Raw genomic sequence first — 20,014 nt, 5'->3', positions numbered from 1 at the left:
AATAGTTTCATGGGCACAATTTACTTTAAATATTTTTTTCTTTTTTTTTTAATTCAATATGAAACTGTTATAAATTGCCTAAGATGAAAAATATTCAAGTAATTAATATTTTTCTGCTGCAAAAGTTATTTCGTAGGTCAAACGAAAGAGAAATGGAAAAGAAACAAATTATTGACTTTAAATATTGAAGGAATTTCTCAAAATAATGCAATGACAACCTCGAAATGCATCACAATAAAAGAACTGACACGCATTTTTTTCTCCTTCACAACAATATTATAAATATTTCATGTCAAACATTCAAAATATAAATCTTGAGGAGGGAAAGAATGTAATGGATAAACATTTAAAAGAGGTTGTCTTTTCATGTTTTTTTGTCCTACAAAAATTACAAGAAATTCTAAGATTGAGAAACAATAAACGATATTGCCTCTTTTGAAAAATAAAGAAACATCCCTCTTACCTCACTATTAATCCTAATAAATAAATCTACTTCAATTAGATTTAAGGTCCAAGTTGCCAAAAGCCTGATCCAGTGCTTCAATGTACTTACTACACTTCTCATTCTTTGATTTCTTCCTCGTCTTCTCGGTGATTTGGCTCAGGGCCCACTGACCCAGTTTCTGGGCGTCTTTCCTCTTGCTCAGAGTCGCCTTGGAATTCGATATGTGTCCACAGCACTGGAAATTAGGATTTAAACAAATCTTTAATTTCCAGCAATGTTTTCTTATTGAGTATTTAAACTATTTTCTTTTTTGTACGTTTAGGGAAAAGTGCGCAGCCTTTGAATTGAGTCACTTTTAAAATAGGACCTTTCTCCTATCTTTTTTTAAAATGAAATTTAGCCTGATCATAATGTAATTCAGCTTGACAATTGGTTTGTTGAGCTACATTATATCACCGAAAGTTCCTTTAAAAAATAGATGAAAATCCCTTTTTCAAAGATGCCCCACTTAACCCTAAAGTAAAAACTAGTTGAAATTTCCTTAATTGAATTTTAAAAAAAATGATAATTGTTGTAATATAAACAAGCAAAAATATGAAATTTCGAGCAATAATCTTTGCAAAATTCATTTTTCGGCTGAAGAATAAACTTTTTACGATAACCGTTGGAAAAATTACTACGATTAGCCTATTACTCCGATTATCTTCTAATGTATGTAGTAATTTACTTTTCTAAAATAAATTAGTAATATTTAGTAGTAATATTTATAGCGATTATCGCTTTACTTCCATTACACATGATAATCGTAGTAATTTACTTTGGGATAGACAATTACTACACATTATTAGAAGATAATGGAAGTAATAGGATAATCGAAATAACTTTTCCAAGGATTATCGTAGTAAGGTTTATTTTTCAGCCGAAACAAAATTTAATTTTATAATGATTAATCGTTTGGAGTTTCAACTTTTTATTTGTTTAAATTTTACAACGATTATGGTTTTTATTGTGAACTGAAATAAAAGATTTCAGGACGATAATCATGGTATTTTTTACAGTGAAATATTATAATGATTATCATTTTATTTTTGGGGATCCAATTAAAGAAATTTCAACTAGTTTTTACTGTTTAGAAGAAAGTTTATTTTTCAACCGAAAACTGAATTTTACAACGATATTATCGGTTGGATTTGGATATAAAATTCTTGGATAAATATTAGAAATAATTATTGTTTTACTTTTAGGAATTCAAATAGAAAATTTTAACTCGTTTTTACTGTAATGAACGTTTTAAATACTCAGTTGAAATATTAACTTTTTGCTATGATTATTGTTGAAAATATTATAATGATATTCATAGAAAATTTTTAGTGTAATATTAATACACTAAGTACATTGTTTTACGTGTTTTATGTATTATTTTGCGAAAATTTTCTTAACAATTTATTCCATTATTAAAATAACTGATGTACAGTAGAGCGTTAAATCTTTGTCAGTTCCATTTAATATTATTATTTCAAAAATTTGCATATTGTTTTAGCTAACTTCCAAGAAATTCGTGCTTTAATAGGCATGTTATCATGGATTTTTGTATAACTCTTTGGAAAAAAATGGTCAGTAAAATAGCAAAAATGGGCATTAAAAAATATTTTTGGTAAGTGAAATAGTAAATTTATTCAGTAATGTCTCCGGTACACTTTTTATATCAAGAAAATTTCATGAAATCAAAATTCAGATACCTTCCTTTCTCAGACATTTTAAATATGTCTGTCCCAGTCTTTCGCACATCAAATTAGATCGAACTAAATTGAATTGGTGTTATATTTTAAACAAAGAGAAAAGTACGAAAAAGTGGAAAAAACTTATGCAAAAGGATTGAGAACGAAATCTACGTGAATTTTGATTTCTTGATATTTTCCTGATCTAGTAAAATGTGTGGTGAAGCCATAAGAAATCAAATTGATCTGTTACTAATTCAATGTGAGCCAAAAAACTTTTAATTTTTTGAGAAAAAATCCAATTGGTTAATAAAAAAATCAATTTTGATCAATAGAAAAACAAATTTGATCATTGGTAAATTTAGTAAGTACGAAACAGGGAGAATGTTCTTTAAGTTTTGATAAAGAGAAGAAATCAGAGCGTATTTTGTTTTATCTAGTATCATCTTAGTTAGACACTGATTAGATAATTTTTACCAAATTAATGACTAATCAAAACTGATTATTTTAACTGAATAAAATGATTTCCTTACAGATCAAAATTCTTTCCTTTTACAAAGTTGATTTTTTCATAATAAGATTGACTATTTTTACTGAACATAATTGTTTTTTTACCGGTCAAAACTGATTTCTCTTACAGATCAAAATTGATTTTTTACAGGTTAAATTTTTTTACTAACCAGAATTAATAATTTTCACTGACCAAATTTGATTTTTCGCCAATTAAAATTGATTTTTTCTTTACCAAAATAGATTTTTTACGGCTGAAAAATGATTTCTTCTACTGACCAAAATTTATAATTTTTCATGATCAAAATTGATTTCCTTATTGATCATAAACAACGTTCTTTTTATAGAATAAAAATGATTATTTTGACTAAACAAGACTAATTTTTTACTGATCAAAACTGACTTTTAATGACAAAAAATCGATTATTTTTAAACAAAACAGATCTTTTATCAATCAAAATTGATTTTTTAGTGACCAAATTTGATTTTTATACTGAAGAAAATTATTTCTTTCTCGATCAAAAATCGATTTCGTTTGCTGACGAAAACTAATTTTTTTACTGGCGATTAAATTTTTATTCTTTTATTTTTACCTGCCACGCAATTGTAAGAGCGCAATGTAAAAAATCAGTTTTCGCCAGTAAGCGAGATCAATTTTGATCGAGAAAGAAATCGATTTTGTTCAGTAAATAAATCAAGTTTGGTCAGTAAAAAATCAATTTTGATTGATAAAAGATCTATTTTGTTTAGTTTGTAGTAGCCTTTTTGTCGTGGTTTTTCAATAAACTTAAATTTTCAATAAACTTAAAATCGAAGTTTTTACTCATCAAGACTATTTTTTTATTGGTGTACTGATCAAAATTGATTTTTTTTTTAGTAATTAATGGTTGCGGCGGTTGCGACACAACTGTTAGATCAATAAAATTTTATGAAATCAAAATTCGGATCCCTTTCTTTCTCATAAGTTTTGCGCATGTCTATCTCATCCTTTCGCACTCCAAATTCGATTGAACTAAATTGAATTTGTTGCGATGCTTAAAAAAAGTAGAAGAGTGCGAAAGAATGAGATAGCCATATGCAAAGCGTGTGAGAAAGAACAATATTCGAATTTCGACATCGGGAAATTTGAAGCCATGCTGATTTTTACTGATCAGAATTGTATTTTTTTTTGCTATTTTACTGACTAAAGGCTTCTACACATGGTAGCAATTTTCGTCAAAAATTGCTTTTTTTTAAGGAAATCGTGTACATTGCTGTATGTAGGTGAAAACGTCCTAATTCTGTCAAATACAATTTTGACGAAAATTGCCTACAATGTATAAAGGCCTTAGAGTTATTCGTCACTTATAATTTTTTTTTTTAAATTACTGGCCAAGCAAATTTTTTTGCCTTTTTAATTGAATTATTGGCGGCAAATATTTTTGACTCTCAGTTTTATTACTTTTTATTAATAATAATAAATGACTAAAATTGTGGAAAATGTTAAAATTTATCTCTGTTAGCCGAGGCACAGTTCATTCAAACTTTTCTGTACTATTTTTTTTTTATCTTTCATTACGTATTAGAACTACAATTATTCTCAATAACTAAAAACTTTGATGCGATTTCTGAAAAAAAAATCCTAGTGGCTATGTATTTATTTCGTAACATTAAAATAATACAAGAAAATTTGCAAGAACTCAGGAAAAATTTTGGAAAATTTGTTCCTACTGTAACCCAAGACACACACCACAAAACTAGATTTTTGATCTACAGTAGACTCTCAATCGGCTCTTTTTCAATCGGGCGACAAATTTTATTGACAATTTTCACGTTTAATTATGAAGCTAATTCGCTTAAATTCGCTGTAGTTCTTCCTATTTTATCGTGATTCTTTATAATTGAGCGCTTTTTGTGGAATTTACAAAGGCTTTGACGCTCAATTTTATCGCTAAACCGGATGACATTTTGCCCCATATTCCCGATTGAGAGAGAGTCTACTGTATTTCAAGTTTTTTGGATATTATTTTTTGTGGAAAATCGTAAGTTGGAGCTGTGAACACTGTGGAACTAAATCATAGTCAGATCTTGGGTCTGTCTGGTGGGTTTGGTGGGTGTCTCGGCTAGTTTCAAAATTTTTCAGGGAACAATGTGGACCGATAATACGTAATTTTAAAAATATTCACAAAATAGAAGTGTTTCGAATTTTGTTTTTTTTTTTTTTTGGAAGCTGTCTACACATATAAGCATTTTTTAAAAAAATTCTTTAAAAAAATTTTTAAAAAATAAGAATGAGTCGGTTTTTTTTACAAAATTGGTTACATACTAGGCAAATTTCTGTAAAAAATCCATTTTTTTACAAAAATTTTCACTAGTGTAGAGCCGATTCTTTTTAAAAACCTTTTTAGGGTTATTTTTTAAAGAATTTTTTTAAAAAATGCTCATAGTGTGTAGACAGCCTAACACAAATTTTTGGCAAATTTATTTTTAATGTCCATTAAAATATTACTGCACTTTTTTGACTTTTTTTCACACAGTAATATTCCTATTTTATTTATTTTTTAATCAAGAACACGGGCACGTAGTAAAATATTAAAAAAAAAAATTAAATAAATAAATAAATAAAACTTACCAAGTACAATCCATAAAGTGCACGAATGTTGTACGAGTTCAATTTTATCGCTTGTGAATAGTATGATTTGGCAATTTCAATATTCTCAATACCGCCCTGAAAAAAAAGACATCCACTATCAATTAATCGAATTGAGGACAAATGGAATCTCTGCAACTCACCATTGTGTATCGAATTTCTCCTAATCTCTGATGGATTAGGTGACTGTGTGGATTGTGAAGGAGAACTTCCTCCATGCAGAAAGCAGCCTTGGCGTATTCCCCTTCGGCCAAGTAGAGATTGCACAGCTCATGCCAGGCCTCCTGGTCAGACATGAACTTCTTCAGATAGTCACAGAGCTCCTTGATGGCCTCCCCAGTCTTCCCGCGAGCCTTCATTATGGCAATACGCCTCTTCCGGGGCGCTGCATTTGTCTCATCCTTCCGGATAATTGCATCGAGCAGATCTAGCGCATCATCATACTGCCCCAGGGCTTCCAGGCGCATTGCTCTGTACTTCTGGACACGCAGACTACCAGGGAATTCAACCGAGAGGCTCTTGATACATGCCTCGGCCACTTCAATACGCCCGCAATCGAGTCCGGCAATGATCACCTGTTCCAGAACCAGGTGCCTCTCATTGCCTAACTTTTGCTGCTTGTCCTCGAGAAAGGCCTCCCAGAGATTCACCACATCTTCACTCTTTCGCTCATTGTCCTCACGCCACTTCCGGAAGAGGTCACGAACCTCTGGATCAGGGAAAATTAATTAGATGAGTAAACATTGACGTGTTCGCTGAAGCACATTTTTTCACTGTTCCACCCTGTTTTTGCTCAAATGAACAAACTCACAGGTGGAAAACCTACCTGACCAACTCAGATCGTCGTAATTGTATGCCATTTCACTTGAAAATCCCTCAAATTGCCCGAAAATTCATTAATTTCTAATGAAAAATGCCCACAGTATGATTTTCAACTTTGACACATGCTACACTGCAAAAAAATAAAGGATGAATTTCAAATGTCATTCCCAAAAAACATTTGACTGGTTTCTCAATATTTTTGAATTGAAACAAAAGATCTCCGTTGGAAAATGGCTCGTCAGAGGACAAGAAAATCCTCAAAAGGATGCAGCTGCAAGAAATCTGGATGCCTAAAGAACTACTGTGAGTGCTATGAATTCAAGATTCCCTGCAATACCTTCTGCAGATGCTTGGGTAAGAGAATTTCGAGGGAAAATCTTTGCTTCATAAAAAAAATGAATATACCTCTGGAAATTGCAATTTTCGTCTTCTTGGCAGGCTGCAAGAACACCCAATTCATTCATCAGCCGAAACAGAAGCTCTGGGCAGTGGTCAAGGAGTCCAAGAAACAGATACCATCCCTGAAGCATGAAAAAATTGACTCCACGGTTTCCTGTCTCTTCGCCAAGGCAGAACAGTGCATATTGTATGGACTACCCCTAGAGGATACCAAATTCGAGCTAATCATGCAATTTAATCGCGCATTGGGCATTATTCTCTCGGAAAATCCATAATTTACCTGAATTTTCATCATTTTCATAATAAAATAAATTTTCCTTCCAAAAAACAATTGGCAAGCTTCATATTTGCTGTTGACTGTATTCTATTTTTGTTCCACTTTAAAACGTCAAATTTTCTCGTGAATCTCTAGCTAATTTTCAACACAATTTTATTCAGTGAAAATGTTCAGGATTTCCAGAAAATACACACAAAACATAAAGCTAATAAGGTGAGGAACTATTTTCCAACCAATTTCCACATCTAAGCTTTTTATTTGCCCTTCAGGGAGGCGCATACCTACTACGATGTTCTAAGGCTCAAGCCCAATTGCACGCAGAAAGAAATCCGGGAATCCTTCATAAAACTGTCCAAAGAAGTAGGTAATACAATTTATTTTCAATCCCTGCTATCCTCCTGACCTGTCTGAAGTATCTGCTTCTTGTTTTAGCATCATCCAGACGCCAATCTGACGCTGGAGAGCACGAGGAAATTTCAGAAGATTCTCGAGGCTTATCAGGTCCTGGGAAAGGCTGATACCCGAGGAAGCTATGATGCAGAACTAAGAATGACTACTCCACATTCCACCACAGCCCCTCACTCCTTCTACAGGGACTTTAACACGCCAGATGCTCCAGGAGCAACTAGGTAAGTCAAGCTCGTCAAGCTACAAGACTTGTTTATTTCTCGAGATCTCGGGATCTCGGCGGGATTGTTGCCTCGAGAAAACCCCAGATAAGCCTGTTTGAGCTTATGAGAAATGTGATTTTTAACATGAGCACCAGTTTAAAGAACAAAACGAAAAAAATCAAATTAAATTAAAAAAAATAAGTCAGCTCTCGATTAGATTTTCGCGACCTTTACCGCTCGCGGAGTTATAGTATTAAGAATTTAAAATTTTTAAAAAGTATTACATTCTTTTTTTCAATTTAGAAAAAATTAAATTCGATAAACATTGGATTAAAACTCAGGCCATTAAAGACCTCTACACATTGGAAGCAATTTTTGTCAAAAATTGCTTCTATTAAATGTATAAATTGCAACGCTTAAACAACATTATTATTATTATTATTTAATATTTAAACAAATATCCGAAATTTGAAATATGGCATCTAATTTTACTTAACAAAAAAAATGTAGTCAGTAAGAAATTCAGTTTGATTAGTAGAAAAAACAATTTTAATCTGTAAAAAATAAATTTTGTTTAGTAGCAAATTTGATTAGTAAAAAAATCGATGTCAGTAAAAACAAATCGCTTAGTCGGTAAATAAAAAAATTTGGTCAGTAAAAAATCAACTTCGATCACTAATGGCTCCGGTGCACCTTTTAGATCAGGGTTTTTCAAATCAAAATTCATCAAAACCCTTTCACTCTCAAAATTGCATTGAACAAAATTGAATTTGTTGTTCTTCAAAAGAAGAAGAAGAAGAGTACAAAAGAGTAAAGTAGACATATGCAAAACATTTCAGAAAGAAAGTATGTGAATTTTGATTTCATAAATTTTTCCCGATCTCAAAGCGGTGGCAGCCAAAATCCCGAAAGCCAAAATCCCGAAAGTCAAAATCTCGAAAGCCAAAATCCCGAATGTTCAAAATCCTGAAAGGGATGAAATTATATGTGGGAAAATGTTTAGAATAATTTTCCAAGACACAGAAGATTTCCCTTTGCCTCCAAAATAGCGGATGCAATCGTGGGAGTAGCTATGAAACTTTTAAGAATTCGGGATTTTGACATTCGGGATTTTGGCGTTCGGGATTTTGGCTTTCGGGATTTTGGATTTCGGGATTTTGACCGGGACCCTCTAAAAGATGTGCCGAAGCTTTAAGAAACCAAATTTGTTTATTAAAAATAACCAATTTTGATCAGTAAAAAGTAAATTTTGTTCAGTTGAAATAATGAATTTTGGTCAGTAAAAACAACAATTTAGATCGGTAAAAAATCAATTTTTTCTAAAAAAAATCGATTTTGGTTATTATGACTCCGGCACACCTTTTAGATCAGGAAAATTTCATAAAATCGAAATTCACATCCTTTTCTTTCTTAAAAGTTTACCATATGTCTATTCTACTCTTTTGAACTCTTCTTCTTCTTTTGAACATCACACCAAATTAAATTTAGTTGAGTCCAATTTCGAGTCGAAAGAGTAGGATAGACCTATGCAAATCTTGAGAAAGAAAGGGACGCGAATTTCGATTTCTTGAAATTTTACTGATCTAAAAGGTGTGCCGCAGTAATTAAAAACTATCAATTTTGATCGGTGTAACACCAATTTTATTTAGTAAACGATAATTATTTTTGGTCAGTAAAAAAATATATCTAATTTTGTTCAGTGAAAATAATTAATTTTAGTCAGTAGAAAATTAATTTTAATCGGTAAAATATCAATTTTATTCATTAGAAAATCAATTTTATTCAGTAAAAATAATGAATTTCGGTGAGTAAATATGTGAGCAAAAATATGACCCTATTATTTTTATTGTTTATTATCATTAATTTATTTATTTTCAGAAATATACAAAAAAAATTGTCTAGATTATATAATTAGCATTTAAGATGATGCTAGAAAAGAATTAAACACAATTCATTTTACCTTTGTTAGAAATTTCAAGACTACTTCACCTTTTTCAAGGTTTAAAATTTACCACAATGATCAAATTTGTTTTTAGACTGAACAAATTTTGCTCTTCACTGACGAAATGTGTATTTTTACCAACCAAATAGGATTTTTTTTCTTACCAAAATTTCAGTTTATACTGAAATTTTCATTTTTTGGTGATATTATTTGCAAAATTTCTGACAAATTTAAATTTGTATGACTTCAGCGTACATTTTAGATCAGGAAAATTTCAAGAAATCAAAATGCACGTCCTTTTCTTTATCAATGCTTTTGCATATGCCTATTCTACTCTTTCGCACTCTTCTTCTTCTTTTAAACATCACAGCAAATTCAATTTAGATCAATCTACAGTAGACTTTCACTCAATCGGCTCTTTTTCAATCGGGCGACAAATTTGTTGACAATTTTTACGTTTAATTATGAAGCTAATTCGCTCAAATTCGTTGTAGTTCTTCCTATTTTATCGTGATTCTTTATAATTGAGCACTTTTTGTGGAATTTACAAAGTATTTCACGCTCAAATCTATCGCTAAACCGGATGACATTTTTCTCCATATTCCCGATTGAGAGAGAGTCTACTGTAATTTAATGTGAGAGAAAATGGAATAGACATATTCAAAATGTATGAGAAAGAATGGGTTGTGAATTTTGATTTCATGAAAATTTCCTGATCAAAAGTATGCCAATCTAACCAAAATCCTACAACCATTTTATTTACAATTATTTTTCAACTAGTCTAGGGTAAAGTGGTACAAGTTGGACAATGGTACAATTTGGACAGGTCTTGATAAATTTAGTACTTCATTTTTATTTGTATATTTTTAATGCTTTAGTTTTATAATTTGGTTCCTTGTGCTTAAAAACAAATTTTGTACTGTATTTATCAAGAAAAAAGCCATGTCCAACTTGTACCAGCGAATTGTCCAACTTGCAACACTAATTCCAAATTATATCACTTTACCCTAATTTAATTTTTTTGGTATCCAATTTAACTGAATACTTACCAGTTCATTTTTTTTTTAATTTACGAGTGTAAAAGGGTGGCAAAGCGTCCAAGGCTTTGCATGCTGCTCGAACTCTCGAGAAGAAGCTCTGCCTAAATATTCTTTTTTGCAATTTTTTGGCAGCATGGTGCATATAAGTTTAATTTCTATTCAAATTTGTCTATAAATTATCATAATACCATCTCGAAGTTAAAAATTAATCCAGAAGAGATTATTTTAAAAATTATTCACATTGAAATTAATATTACAAAATTATATCGATGCTTTACCGATACAGTCTAGTTTGGGATTTCAAGACCTTTCAAATAAATCTAAATTTGACGAAATCTGTTGAAAAATAAATGTTCAGGGTGGTTTAACTTTTACCTTAAACGCCTTGAATAATTCAAGATGGCGACTTTTCTAGTAAAAGGTGTCGCTGAAAGTTTGCTAGAGAATGTTGACTTTACGGGAAACCATCCAATGGATGACGTCCTATTCAATAAAAGAGAAGAAGAAGAAAGAAGAATGTTGATTTATGGGGGGTCACCGAAGACCGGAAGTCAATATCTCTTACCGTTTCGAAGCCAGAATAGTGAAAACTTGAATAAAATTTGGATTGTGGAATTTATTATTAGGATGCCTAATTCATGCTCTCTTCTATTATAAAGTCTCTTCGATGATTTTAATTCCTCGCGTCGATTGCAATACACGAGCCGTATGAATCTCACCTGCAAGGTATTAATACGTTTTAGAATAACTTTGGTCAGATAATTTCTATCAGCGTCTTAGAGTAATCTCGTTACGCCCATTGATTAATTGGCAATCTTGCAGCTACTATATAAGGGAAGAGCACCACGGATCGGAATGTTTACAGACATGCTCCATATTTAGTTGAAAATATAAGCCCCATAACACTTTTTGATATCTTTGTTTTTGTTAATTAGTCTATTAATTATCCATTTAACTATATCTGTTCATTTCATTTTTAAATATTTATGATTAAGTAATAAAAAATATTTGTTAATGAAAACTTGCACTCTGTACCTCGGATCGTCACGAATTGAATCAGGTGTCTCACAGAAAATTGGTTTTATAAATTAAATCTGAGCTAATGCAATGAATTCTTGTAAGAGTTAAATAGTAAAAAGTAGCTAATAATTTAAAAAAAAAATTTAATTTGGAGCAACAATGTGGTATTAACCTGACGATCCGAGGAACACTGCCGATCGCTGGTGCTCTTCCCTTATAGGGGGCATATGGAGAAGATATTCTAAATTAAAGTGCAATTAATGACGTTGCAATTGACGCTAATCACGTCTCAATTTGCATGCTTGATTGAGCAATCGATTGCGGAAAAGCGGTGAAGCGTGGTGCTTAAAGTAATTCTCCCTCAGTCCCCCAAAGATAAGATCTCAAGTCACCTTCCGTCGGAAAACTAATTATTTACTCTACCTATAAATTCGATTAGGACCAATGAGGACTACTATGGACTTAAAGGTGTGAAGAAGGTATCGAATTATGTAATTGTGGTGCTATGTTTGATATTTGCGGGAATTGGAGTGGCTCTCCAGATTCTGGCAATTCGGTGAGATTGAATGCTCCTCCTACCGTTTTAGCCACGTTCTCACGTTTCTATCTATTTACCAAAGATCTTCAATGACTTTCAAGAGGGAGAAATTGGATCTTCAATCCACAGAAACTAGTCATCAACATGCTCAGGTGAAAGATGATGCTTCTAAGTACGGCAATGAGTTGCAGCTCAAACGCTTGAGGGATAAACTGAAGGAATGAGTGACGCAATTGATATTAAATTTAATTAGACTGAATAAATTATTTTTGTAGAAACAGGATAAAAATGTAGTTTTTTTTCGTGGATTCAGGAGTGCTTTTTATTGTAATTTTGGCACAATTTCTTTTAAACATTCACCGTACTCTGGAACATTTTGATAAATTTCAAATGAACACGCAACAAATTCTAATTGACGTATCTTCTGTGCTCTCCTCTTCTGTCCATTATTTCTGGGCCGTTGGAATGATTCTCTTCACTAAAGTCCGACACGCTACATGTGGATGGGCTGGACAGAGAATTTGCTCCCCATTGCTGTCCAAATAATCGGTATAGGGCATCCTAAAGACCTCCTCAAAGTCCAGCTTCTCCATCACGCGGGCAGAAAAGTGACTAGAACACAGCACATGCATAAGTGGAATGTTATTCTGTCGCATATGCTCAATGGTAAGGTTCGTGAGCTCAACAGAAATGCCCATTCCACGGTAGTTACTGTCCACTGAGAGGATTTTTCCATCCAGAGCCACATCGATGTCTGGGTAGAGATCGAAAAGATTGAATTTCGTATCGATATAGTCCATCAATCCCATTATTTTTCTGAATTTCTTGTGTTCACAGCCATCAGCCAATTTTACAGGTTCCTCTCCTTCTTTCTGCAAAAAAGAAAATAGAAAAGGTTTTCTTTCCTTGCTTTTGATTGAGAAATCCTCGTTCAGCAAAACTCACTGGTCTATGAATAAGTCCGTTGAGGAATACTCCTACAATTTCATTCTTGGAATTTAGTGCTTTGAAGGAACACTTTTCTTTTATACATTTTGTAGAGTACAGCTCCAGTTCTTTGCATTCTCCTAAATCCAGATACGTATTCAAAGGTTCATCCTGGTAAAAGGAAAGGTATGTGATTAGGTATAATTTTTGTAAGATCTATTCATAAATACAATTATACAACTCTTCAATTAAGGACAAGTTTAACGGCGTTATCACACTTGCACATTAAAATTTTAATGTGATTCACATTAATTGTCGCTTGTGAGCATCCAAATATGTTATTTGTGTCTTTGAGTCACTTAATATTTGGGGTTTTTCTACTTATTGATAAAGAAGTGGACTTAGCCTGCAAAAATAAGTTTAAATTTACCTAAAGTATAAATATTTTTCACATTAAAAAATTAAAGAGAAAATCGCATTAATTTTTCTCATTAATGCTATAAATCAATTTATATCAAATTTTGCGAGCCAAGTCTTACTTTTTTATCAACAAATAGATCAAATTTTGAATATAAAATGATTCAAACACACAAATTACACATTTGGACTCTCACCAGCGACAATTAATGTGAATCATATTAAAATTTTAATGTACAAGTGTGATAACACAGTAAGGAGTTACAGTAGAGTCTCGCTATAGGCCATCGCTCTATAGTCCACAAGTTATCGACCGTTGATTTCAAAACACTGATTTTAAGTTAGATTATGTTTTTTAGTACGCGACATGCAATGTTGTCATAATTATTGTAATATTTTTGCCAAACTTTATTAAGTAGTTGTGATAATTGTGATCCATAATAAAGAGAGCGAGGGCAAGTACCACAATCGCAAAGAAAGTGGAAGCCGTCGAGCAATTTCAATACTAAAAATCGTTGATAATTTTAAAAAATTACATGGACTATAGTGCGACCCAAGTGTCAAATCTGAAACCAAATATGGACTATAGCGAGACTCTACTGTAGTTTCCAATTTGAGGTTATGGTTAACATAACCTAAAAAGTAAATTCAGACTGAAAAATCCTGTCTTAATTTCAATTCGAGATTAATTAGGAAAAGGTATTATGGGAGTATTGTGAGAATTTCTTCGATACTTCCACAATTCATTCAGTAATTCGTTTATTTTAAACGATTCGTTCCAATTGGGGTTAGGAGCGTAGGACATCCAGATGAGTAGCCCACGCCTGCGCTACTTCAGGAAGTTGTTCGCAATCGATCCCAATTTCCACAATTTTTATGAAAAAAACACTATCTATCCTTATGATTAGAACTATTAAGGTTATGTTAAGCATAACCTTAAAAATCAAAGACGTAATTTTGTGTAATAAAATTTGTTTGCCGTTTAGAATAAATTTTGATCAATAATAAAGACGGCAAATAAAGTTAATAGTTTTCTATATTTTAATAAATCCAATTACAATTTCTGAACTTTGATTATAATGCCCTAGAGACATTTACGACTTAAGCCGAAAGACGGCTTAATGTAATTATAATCAAAATAATGATAAAATCACATTTCCATCAGTTTCTGAGTTATCCGTTTCTCACATTAGGCCGAGAAACAGTTTAATTAATTGTAAAATTATTAGGATTTAGTCAAATCGTTATTTTGATTATCATTACGTTAAGTCGCTTCTCGGCTTAAGTCGTAAGTGTCTCTAGGGCGTAACAGATGTTAACTAATTTAATTATTTCTGAATTGTTTTATTCCTTTTATGATTCGTATTAGAAATTAAGTTACACATAACTTCTGATTAGAACTGAAAAATGTGTTTTGAAATGTTAGGTTATATGAACCTTAACCTCGAAAAACAATTCGTAGAAAGCACCTCGAGGATCCATTTATTAAAAAAAGTCTTCAAATGAAATTTTAATATTTTATCAATTAATAAAGTCATTAGTTTAACCGCAATTTTTTATATACAGTTTATGAAAGTCTTAGGTTTTTAATGATCAAAAGTGTTTGCGTCATACGTTTTTACAAACTCTACTTTCTTTAAAATAAGTTTAATTGACAGTCTCAGAAAATAAATATTCTAAGCATAAAAAGTTAATGGAATATACTTTTTGTAAATGCAAACGCAGCTGAATGTCTTTAATTGCGAGTTTTAATTAAAAGTAATTAAAAATGTAACCCTAGAAATACTTGTAAAGCATTGTTGATAAATAGAAACGGCAAAGCGTCCCAGCTTTGCGGAATGCTCAAGCTCACGAGATAGGGCTAAATGATCTTTTATATGAAGAAGTATGAAGAAATTTAAAGAAAATATCATTTCAAATAACAAGCTTCCTAAATCGCGCCCAATTCAACTGTGAGAGAGAGATTGAGACACAAATAATTCAATTGACAAACGTCTGGCGGCGCTGCGGTTGCAAAAAATCTCTGAAATGCGACAAAATATTTACTTCTCTATTTTATCCTTATTAGCAGGTCGTGTCCCTTCTTGTGATTTGTACTTTTGCATTCCTTATTAACCAAAATAGTGTTGTACAAAAGGGTTTTTCTCAAACCTATCCTGAATTTTGGGACAGCTCAAAAGAATATGAGTCTTCCAGCTCAAAATTTCATCCCAATGTTTTTGTTATTATATCGTCAATTATTCACAATTAACCCAAATAACTGTATTCAAATAAATTATTAAAAGGATTTTCTTGTGAAAATGACTTAACTCTAAGGAATTAAACAATCTTCACATTAAAAACCTCTCATTTTCTCTACGTGAATTTTCGCGGCATTTCGAAGAATCCCAACTGGCACCACCAAATTCACTTCGGCTTTTATTTTAGCTCAGGCCTGAAGCCTCTAGGTTTTGAGATTGGACTAGCTATTAAAATATAATATTATAATGGACCAAATTCATTTACAACACATTGAAAAAAAATGATTTGTGCGAAACATAAATCGTCCGAAGGTAGCGCGCTTTCCCCTATTCGTTTCCTGGTTGATCCTTTTAATGTGAATGAAAAACCCATCACAGGTAAAATCAAATAAAAGATACCGTGCTAAAGAAAACTTACTTTGAAAAAGAATTTTTTCAGTAATATCAATATTTCCTCAGAATCCTTTTCTGTGACTGGTTCATAGTGGATTTTCTCTGTGGCAGGAGCAACTGCTGGTGTAGACATTTTCTTCGTCGACACTCCACTTCCTCTCCGCAACGACAGCAAATTGGAAATCTGTTGCAAAGAGGATTTTGTCATTGATCTTGCAATGCTATTCACGTGTTAAGTTTGAAGAATTGGCAAAAAAAGAATCAATTTGTAATATCCATCACTCACCCCATATTCGATGAAATCCTCATTGTATGCCTTTGTTTGGGGGTTTAATTGAACTTTTGGTTGCAACTGAACTTCCATTGTGATGAACACGGTAAAGCAAAATTAAAAGAATATTTCTTTTTTTTCACAAAACGAACAATCACATGCAAAAGCAAAAAACAATCACAGAAATGCTAAGTTTTTGATTGAGAAAATAAAAGGATAATGGGGAGGAATGCAAAACAAACTTTGTAATCTCACTCCGACTGAAATCCCAACAACTTCTCTTGAAAAGAACTAAGAGAGATGATGGGTATCATCCACTTCGGAGTTGTGCGATTGACTTGAAATCAAGAATGAAAAGGTGCTGACTCTTTATATAAGCTGGAGTGATTCGATATCATGTGCCCCCGCCACAGAATCACAATCGCTCTCCTCTTGGAGGATCGACATGGGGGGCTGCTGGTGGGTCAGTACACATTGTTACAAATGCAATTCCTCCTCCTCCATATAGCTCCTCTATCTTTTCAAGCACCAAGAGCCGTGCTTAAAGACAATCTAAAGTTACGCAAAAGTGAATTTATATCCCACTCTTGTTTTCTTGTTTCTTGTCATTTGATTTATCGTTTTATCATTCAGGGTCATGGATTATTTATTCAATTTGCCAACTTTACCAGCAAACTGCCCATTTTGTGGACATAGCCCAAAGATGAATTAATTTTCTGATATTCTGCCCTCAATGGGAATTTTCTTAACCCATGTCAAAGCTAACAATGCCCGATAAGCCATTCACAAGATGTCTATATTGAGACAGGCTTTTGTCATTTTCTACCCATAACTCTATCATAACATCTGATACAAGAGAATAGAATATAATCTCCGGAAAGCATTGGCCCCATTCCCATGAAATCAATTCCTAAATCAACATCGTCAACATCCCTTTTGGACTTCCTTCAGTTAACACTCTCAGCCCCACAGTATCACTTTCCACGCCAATTTCCATTTTCCATGTATTAAATTTATTTGCATAATTGTTTATCTGATTTGCATTCAGCACCAGTGTTCATTAATATCAATAAATCAATTTCAGTGCATTTTAAACAAATCTAATGATATTTTCCAACATGTCCATAGATTATACCTTAATAATTTAGCTATACTTTCAATTAATTCAGTCGTGATTTACAATAGAATCAATGAAACCTTTTATCTAACTCATATTGTCACCATCTCTTACTACCAACGCAGCATTTTCCTCGGGAAATATATTTTCATAGCAACAGCTGTTTAAAGCATATTGCACTAAATTCAGGTGTCGTGCATTGAGATCAACCTTGGAGACAATTTATAACAATTTATTATTATTTATCAAATTTCTTCCCGTGATATTGATAAATATTTCCAATACCACTTAATTAGATCAGATAAAAAATTAAGGTTAAAAGTTAAAAGTATCCAACAATGGGATACAAAGATAGGGTAAGTGTGCCTAATTCCGGCCTGCTTGCAATTTCGGCCACCTTATTTGTTCCTCGAATTTCCATGAACTTTTAGATTTTACGTACTCTAGAGATTATACAATGCAAAAGAATAACAAAAAATGTCGCTTCGACGAACAAGATGATCTAAAAAAGACATTAGAAGAATTCCCGAAGGGCAAGAAACTATGAGAATGAAGGTGGCCGAAATAGGGCACCAATGCTATGTCTATATTTTTATTCATTTTAAAATGTATTAAGAATGATTTTAGAGTAAATAAAGACGGTAAACTCTTTACAAGGTTCCAAGCAACACTCTTTCAGAAGAAAGAATAAAAAAATCAATTTGTATTTAAATACATTTCAAACTTAAGACTTTGACGCTTGCATGCAACTATGCCGAAATTTGGCACACTTACCCTATATCCAGAATATTATTAAAAAGTCATATTAATTAGATTAATTAAATATCTTTAAAATTAATCATAAAAATAGAACATTGATCACGTTACTCATTTAGCATTAAAAGGGGAACAACTCCAGCTAATACTGCAACAGCTTAAATGTTCTATCGAATGAGTTAAACGAGCGTACTTAGTACAAAAAAGGTTTGTAACGTCGTTCAATGGATTTTGTAAAAAATTTGTCAAAGGATGTTATTTTCCAATTTGACAAAACTTTTTCATTTTCAAAGAAACATCCTTTTGGCAAAATATTGACAAAAAGTGACAAATTTCCTCAAACTGCTCTGCAAAAGAAGGTAAAAAGAGATTTGTCAAAATATCCTTTTGACAAATTTTAAACAAAAAGGTGACAAATCTTTTTTTTAGGGTACCTTGAAGGAAAAGTTTGTCGTTTTGTTTTTTGTTAAGCGTTTCTAAAAAAAAATATTTTTGTAAAATAATATTTTATACAATATGAATAGGTTTGTCAAATCAGCATTAACAAAAATTTAGCAAGATCAAATTTGTCGTGTAACAAACTTTTTTTTCTCATCAACGAAATCTATTACTTTCAACGCCAATCTATAACATTAGTACCAATCTATAAATACCAAATTATAACGACTTGCTTGAGTTAGTCCCCTGTTTGACAAAAATTTGAATGACAAATCTATGTTGTGACAGTTTATTTCAAACAAAATTCCACAAGCAATCATAAAGAGTAAAATTGTGAAAAAATTATAATAACAAAATTTAATGACTCATACATCTAAAAATTTATTAAATTCTCTTTCTAATAAGCGTTTTAAAATCTCAAAATCGCCAAAAAATGAGGTGGCTGCTTATAATTTCCAAGAAGTGATAATATTTCCGAATATGACGAAACTTCTCCCACATATTTTATGGAAAACATCGTTTCGACAAACTTTTTACAAAATTTTACGAAACATTTCGATATTCTGTATGCAAAAACATCATTTTGACAAACTGTTTTTGTTAACTTGACAAAATCTTTTTTCAAATAATTCTAAAAGTACCACAAAGAGATATTAATGTCAGAAAAAAAAAACTAATTTAACACGAATAATTGCAATTTCTAACCTTCTTTTGTCGACCAAATCGATTACTTTCAACGCCAATCGAAAGTTTTTTTTAGGAGGAAGTGGGGCTACTTTGATATTACGATTTTTTCGTATATTTCTGAAGGAAGCTACGGCTTACTATAAATTAATTTAAATCTACAATTGTTTGTCTCTCTAAATTACATTTCATTAAAGCCCAGTTTCCCTAAGAAATATGTGAATGTAAGCTCGGATGGGGATCACCTAAATAAAATTACAAACTTAGAGGGAAATTGGAGAACTGAAGGTGCCATCCTTTTTTCACTTCATGAGAGTGAACCGTCCACGGCGACTGATGCTCACTCACTGAAGACTGAGAACAATTACCTAACAATAAGAGTCCGAAAGGGGTTGGGCGTGTCAAAAGAATAAAGGATTAGGATTGCTGGGTTATGGCCATCGACTGGGTTGACATGTGTCGAATAGGCCACACGGTCTACCAGGGGCATGACATTTCCTATGTTTCCCATATGTTTCTAGCGAGCCGAAAAAACTTTTGAGTTTATTAGCTGTTTTCTGTCATTGTATAATGAATTAGCAAAAAATACTGATACAAAATAAAAGCCAATTTAATATCGAAGAGGCAACCGAAAACCCTAAATTGGTAACCTACGTAGTTTTGGAGATATCTCGTGAAATGTGTACGAAAACAGGGAAAAAATTTTGCAATCACGTTGATATTTTATAATTATTTAATATCTAATATTCATTAGTTATTCATTCATTCATTTTCAAGCGCTTATCCCTATTGGGGTCGCGGGATTCATTAGTTATTTTAG

At 32.1% G+C, this 20,014-nt stretch overlaps 4 protein-coding genes across 7 annotated transcripts in view; 2 read left to right on the top strand and 2 right to left on the bottom strand.

Moving 5' to 3' along the window:
* Positions 1-5: 5 nt before the first annotated feature.
* On the bottom strand, positions 6-6,268 carry LOC129798642 (ER membrane protein complex subunit 2-like). Its single transcript, XM_055841898.1, has 4 exons — positions 6,129-6,268; positions 5,446-6,011; positions 5,285-5,380; positions 6-680 (listed from the first exon to the last, which is right to left on the bottom strand). The coding sequence occupies exons 1-4, from the start codon at positions 6,160-6,162 to the stop codon at positions 495-497; spliced, it is 882 nt and encodes a 293-aa protein (XP_055697873.1). The 5' UTR covers positions 6,163-6,268; the 3' UTR covers positions 6-494.
* A 75-nt stretch (positions 6,269-6,343) lies between these two features.
* LOC129798648 (protein lin-54 homolog) lies at positions 6,344-6,840 on the top strand. Its single transcript, XM_055841906.1, has 2 exons — positions 6,344-6,478; positions 6,563-6,840. Exons 1-2 carry the CDS (start codon positions 6,355-6,357, stop codon positions 6,796-6,798), a joined length of 360 nt encoding a protein of 119 aa, XP_055697881.1. The 5' UTR covers positions 6,344-6,354; the 3' UTR covers positions 6,799-6,840.
* A 57-nt stretch (positions 6,841-6,897) lies between these two features.
* On the top strand, positions 6,898-12,240 carry LOC129798646 (dnaJ-like protein 60). The gene is made up of 5 exons (XM_055841904.1): positions 6,898-7,013; positions 7,070-7,160; positions 7,233-7,429; positions 11,853-11,969; positions 12,034-12,240. The coding sequence occupies exons 1-5, from the start codon at positions 6,967-6,969 to the stop codon at positions 12,173-12,175; spliced, it is 594 nt and encodes a 197-aa protein (XP_055697879.1). The 5' UTR covers positions 6,898-6,966; the 3' UTR covers positions 12,176-12,240.
* Positions 12,241-12,245: 5 nt separating this feature from the next.
* The window catches only part of LOC129798643 (arylalkylamine N-acetyltransferase 1), a 30,605-nt gene continuing 22,836 nt past the window's right edge, over positions 12,246-20,014 (bottom strand). For 2 of the 4 annotated variants that reach the window (XM_055841900.1, XM_055841902.1), the window contains exons 2-4: positions 15,954-16,112; positions 12,897-13,049; positions 12,246-12,823 (exon numbers count right to left, since the gene is read on the bottom strand). In XM_055841900.1, the coding sequence (XP_055697875.1) occupies positions 12,398-12,823; positions 12,897-13,049; positions 15,954-16,061 (687 nt within the window). In that variant the 5' untranslated portion in view covers positions 16,062-16,112 and the 3' untranslated portion in view covers positions 12,246-12,397. Of the gene's footprint in view, positions 12,824-12,896; positions 13,050-15,953; positions 16,113-16,214; positions 18,378-20,014 lie in introns of those variants that run through there. The other 2 variants (XM_055841901.1, XM_055841899.1) reach the window with 2 other exon arrangements.

The sequence above is a fragment of the Phlebotomus papatasi genome, chromosome 1, assembly GCF_024763615.1.
Source record: "Phlebotomus papatasi isolate M1 chromosome 1, Ppap_2.1, whole genome shotgun sequence".
Classification (NCBI taxonomy): Eukaryota; Metazoa; Arthropoda; class Insecta; order Diptera; family Psychodidae; genus Phlebotomus; species Phlebotomus papatasi.
Note: the sequence above shows the minus strand (reverse complement) of the source record. Positions and strands in the feature narration are given on the sequence as shown.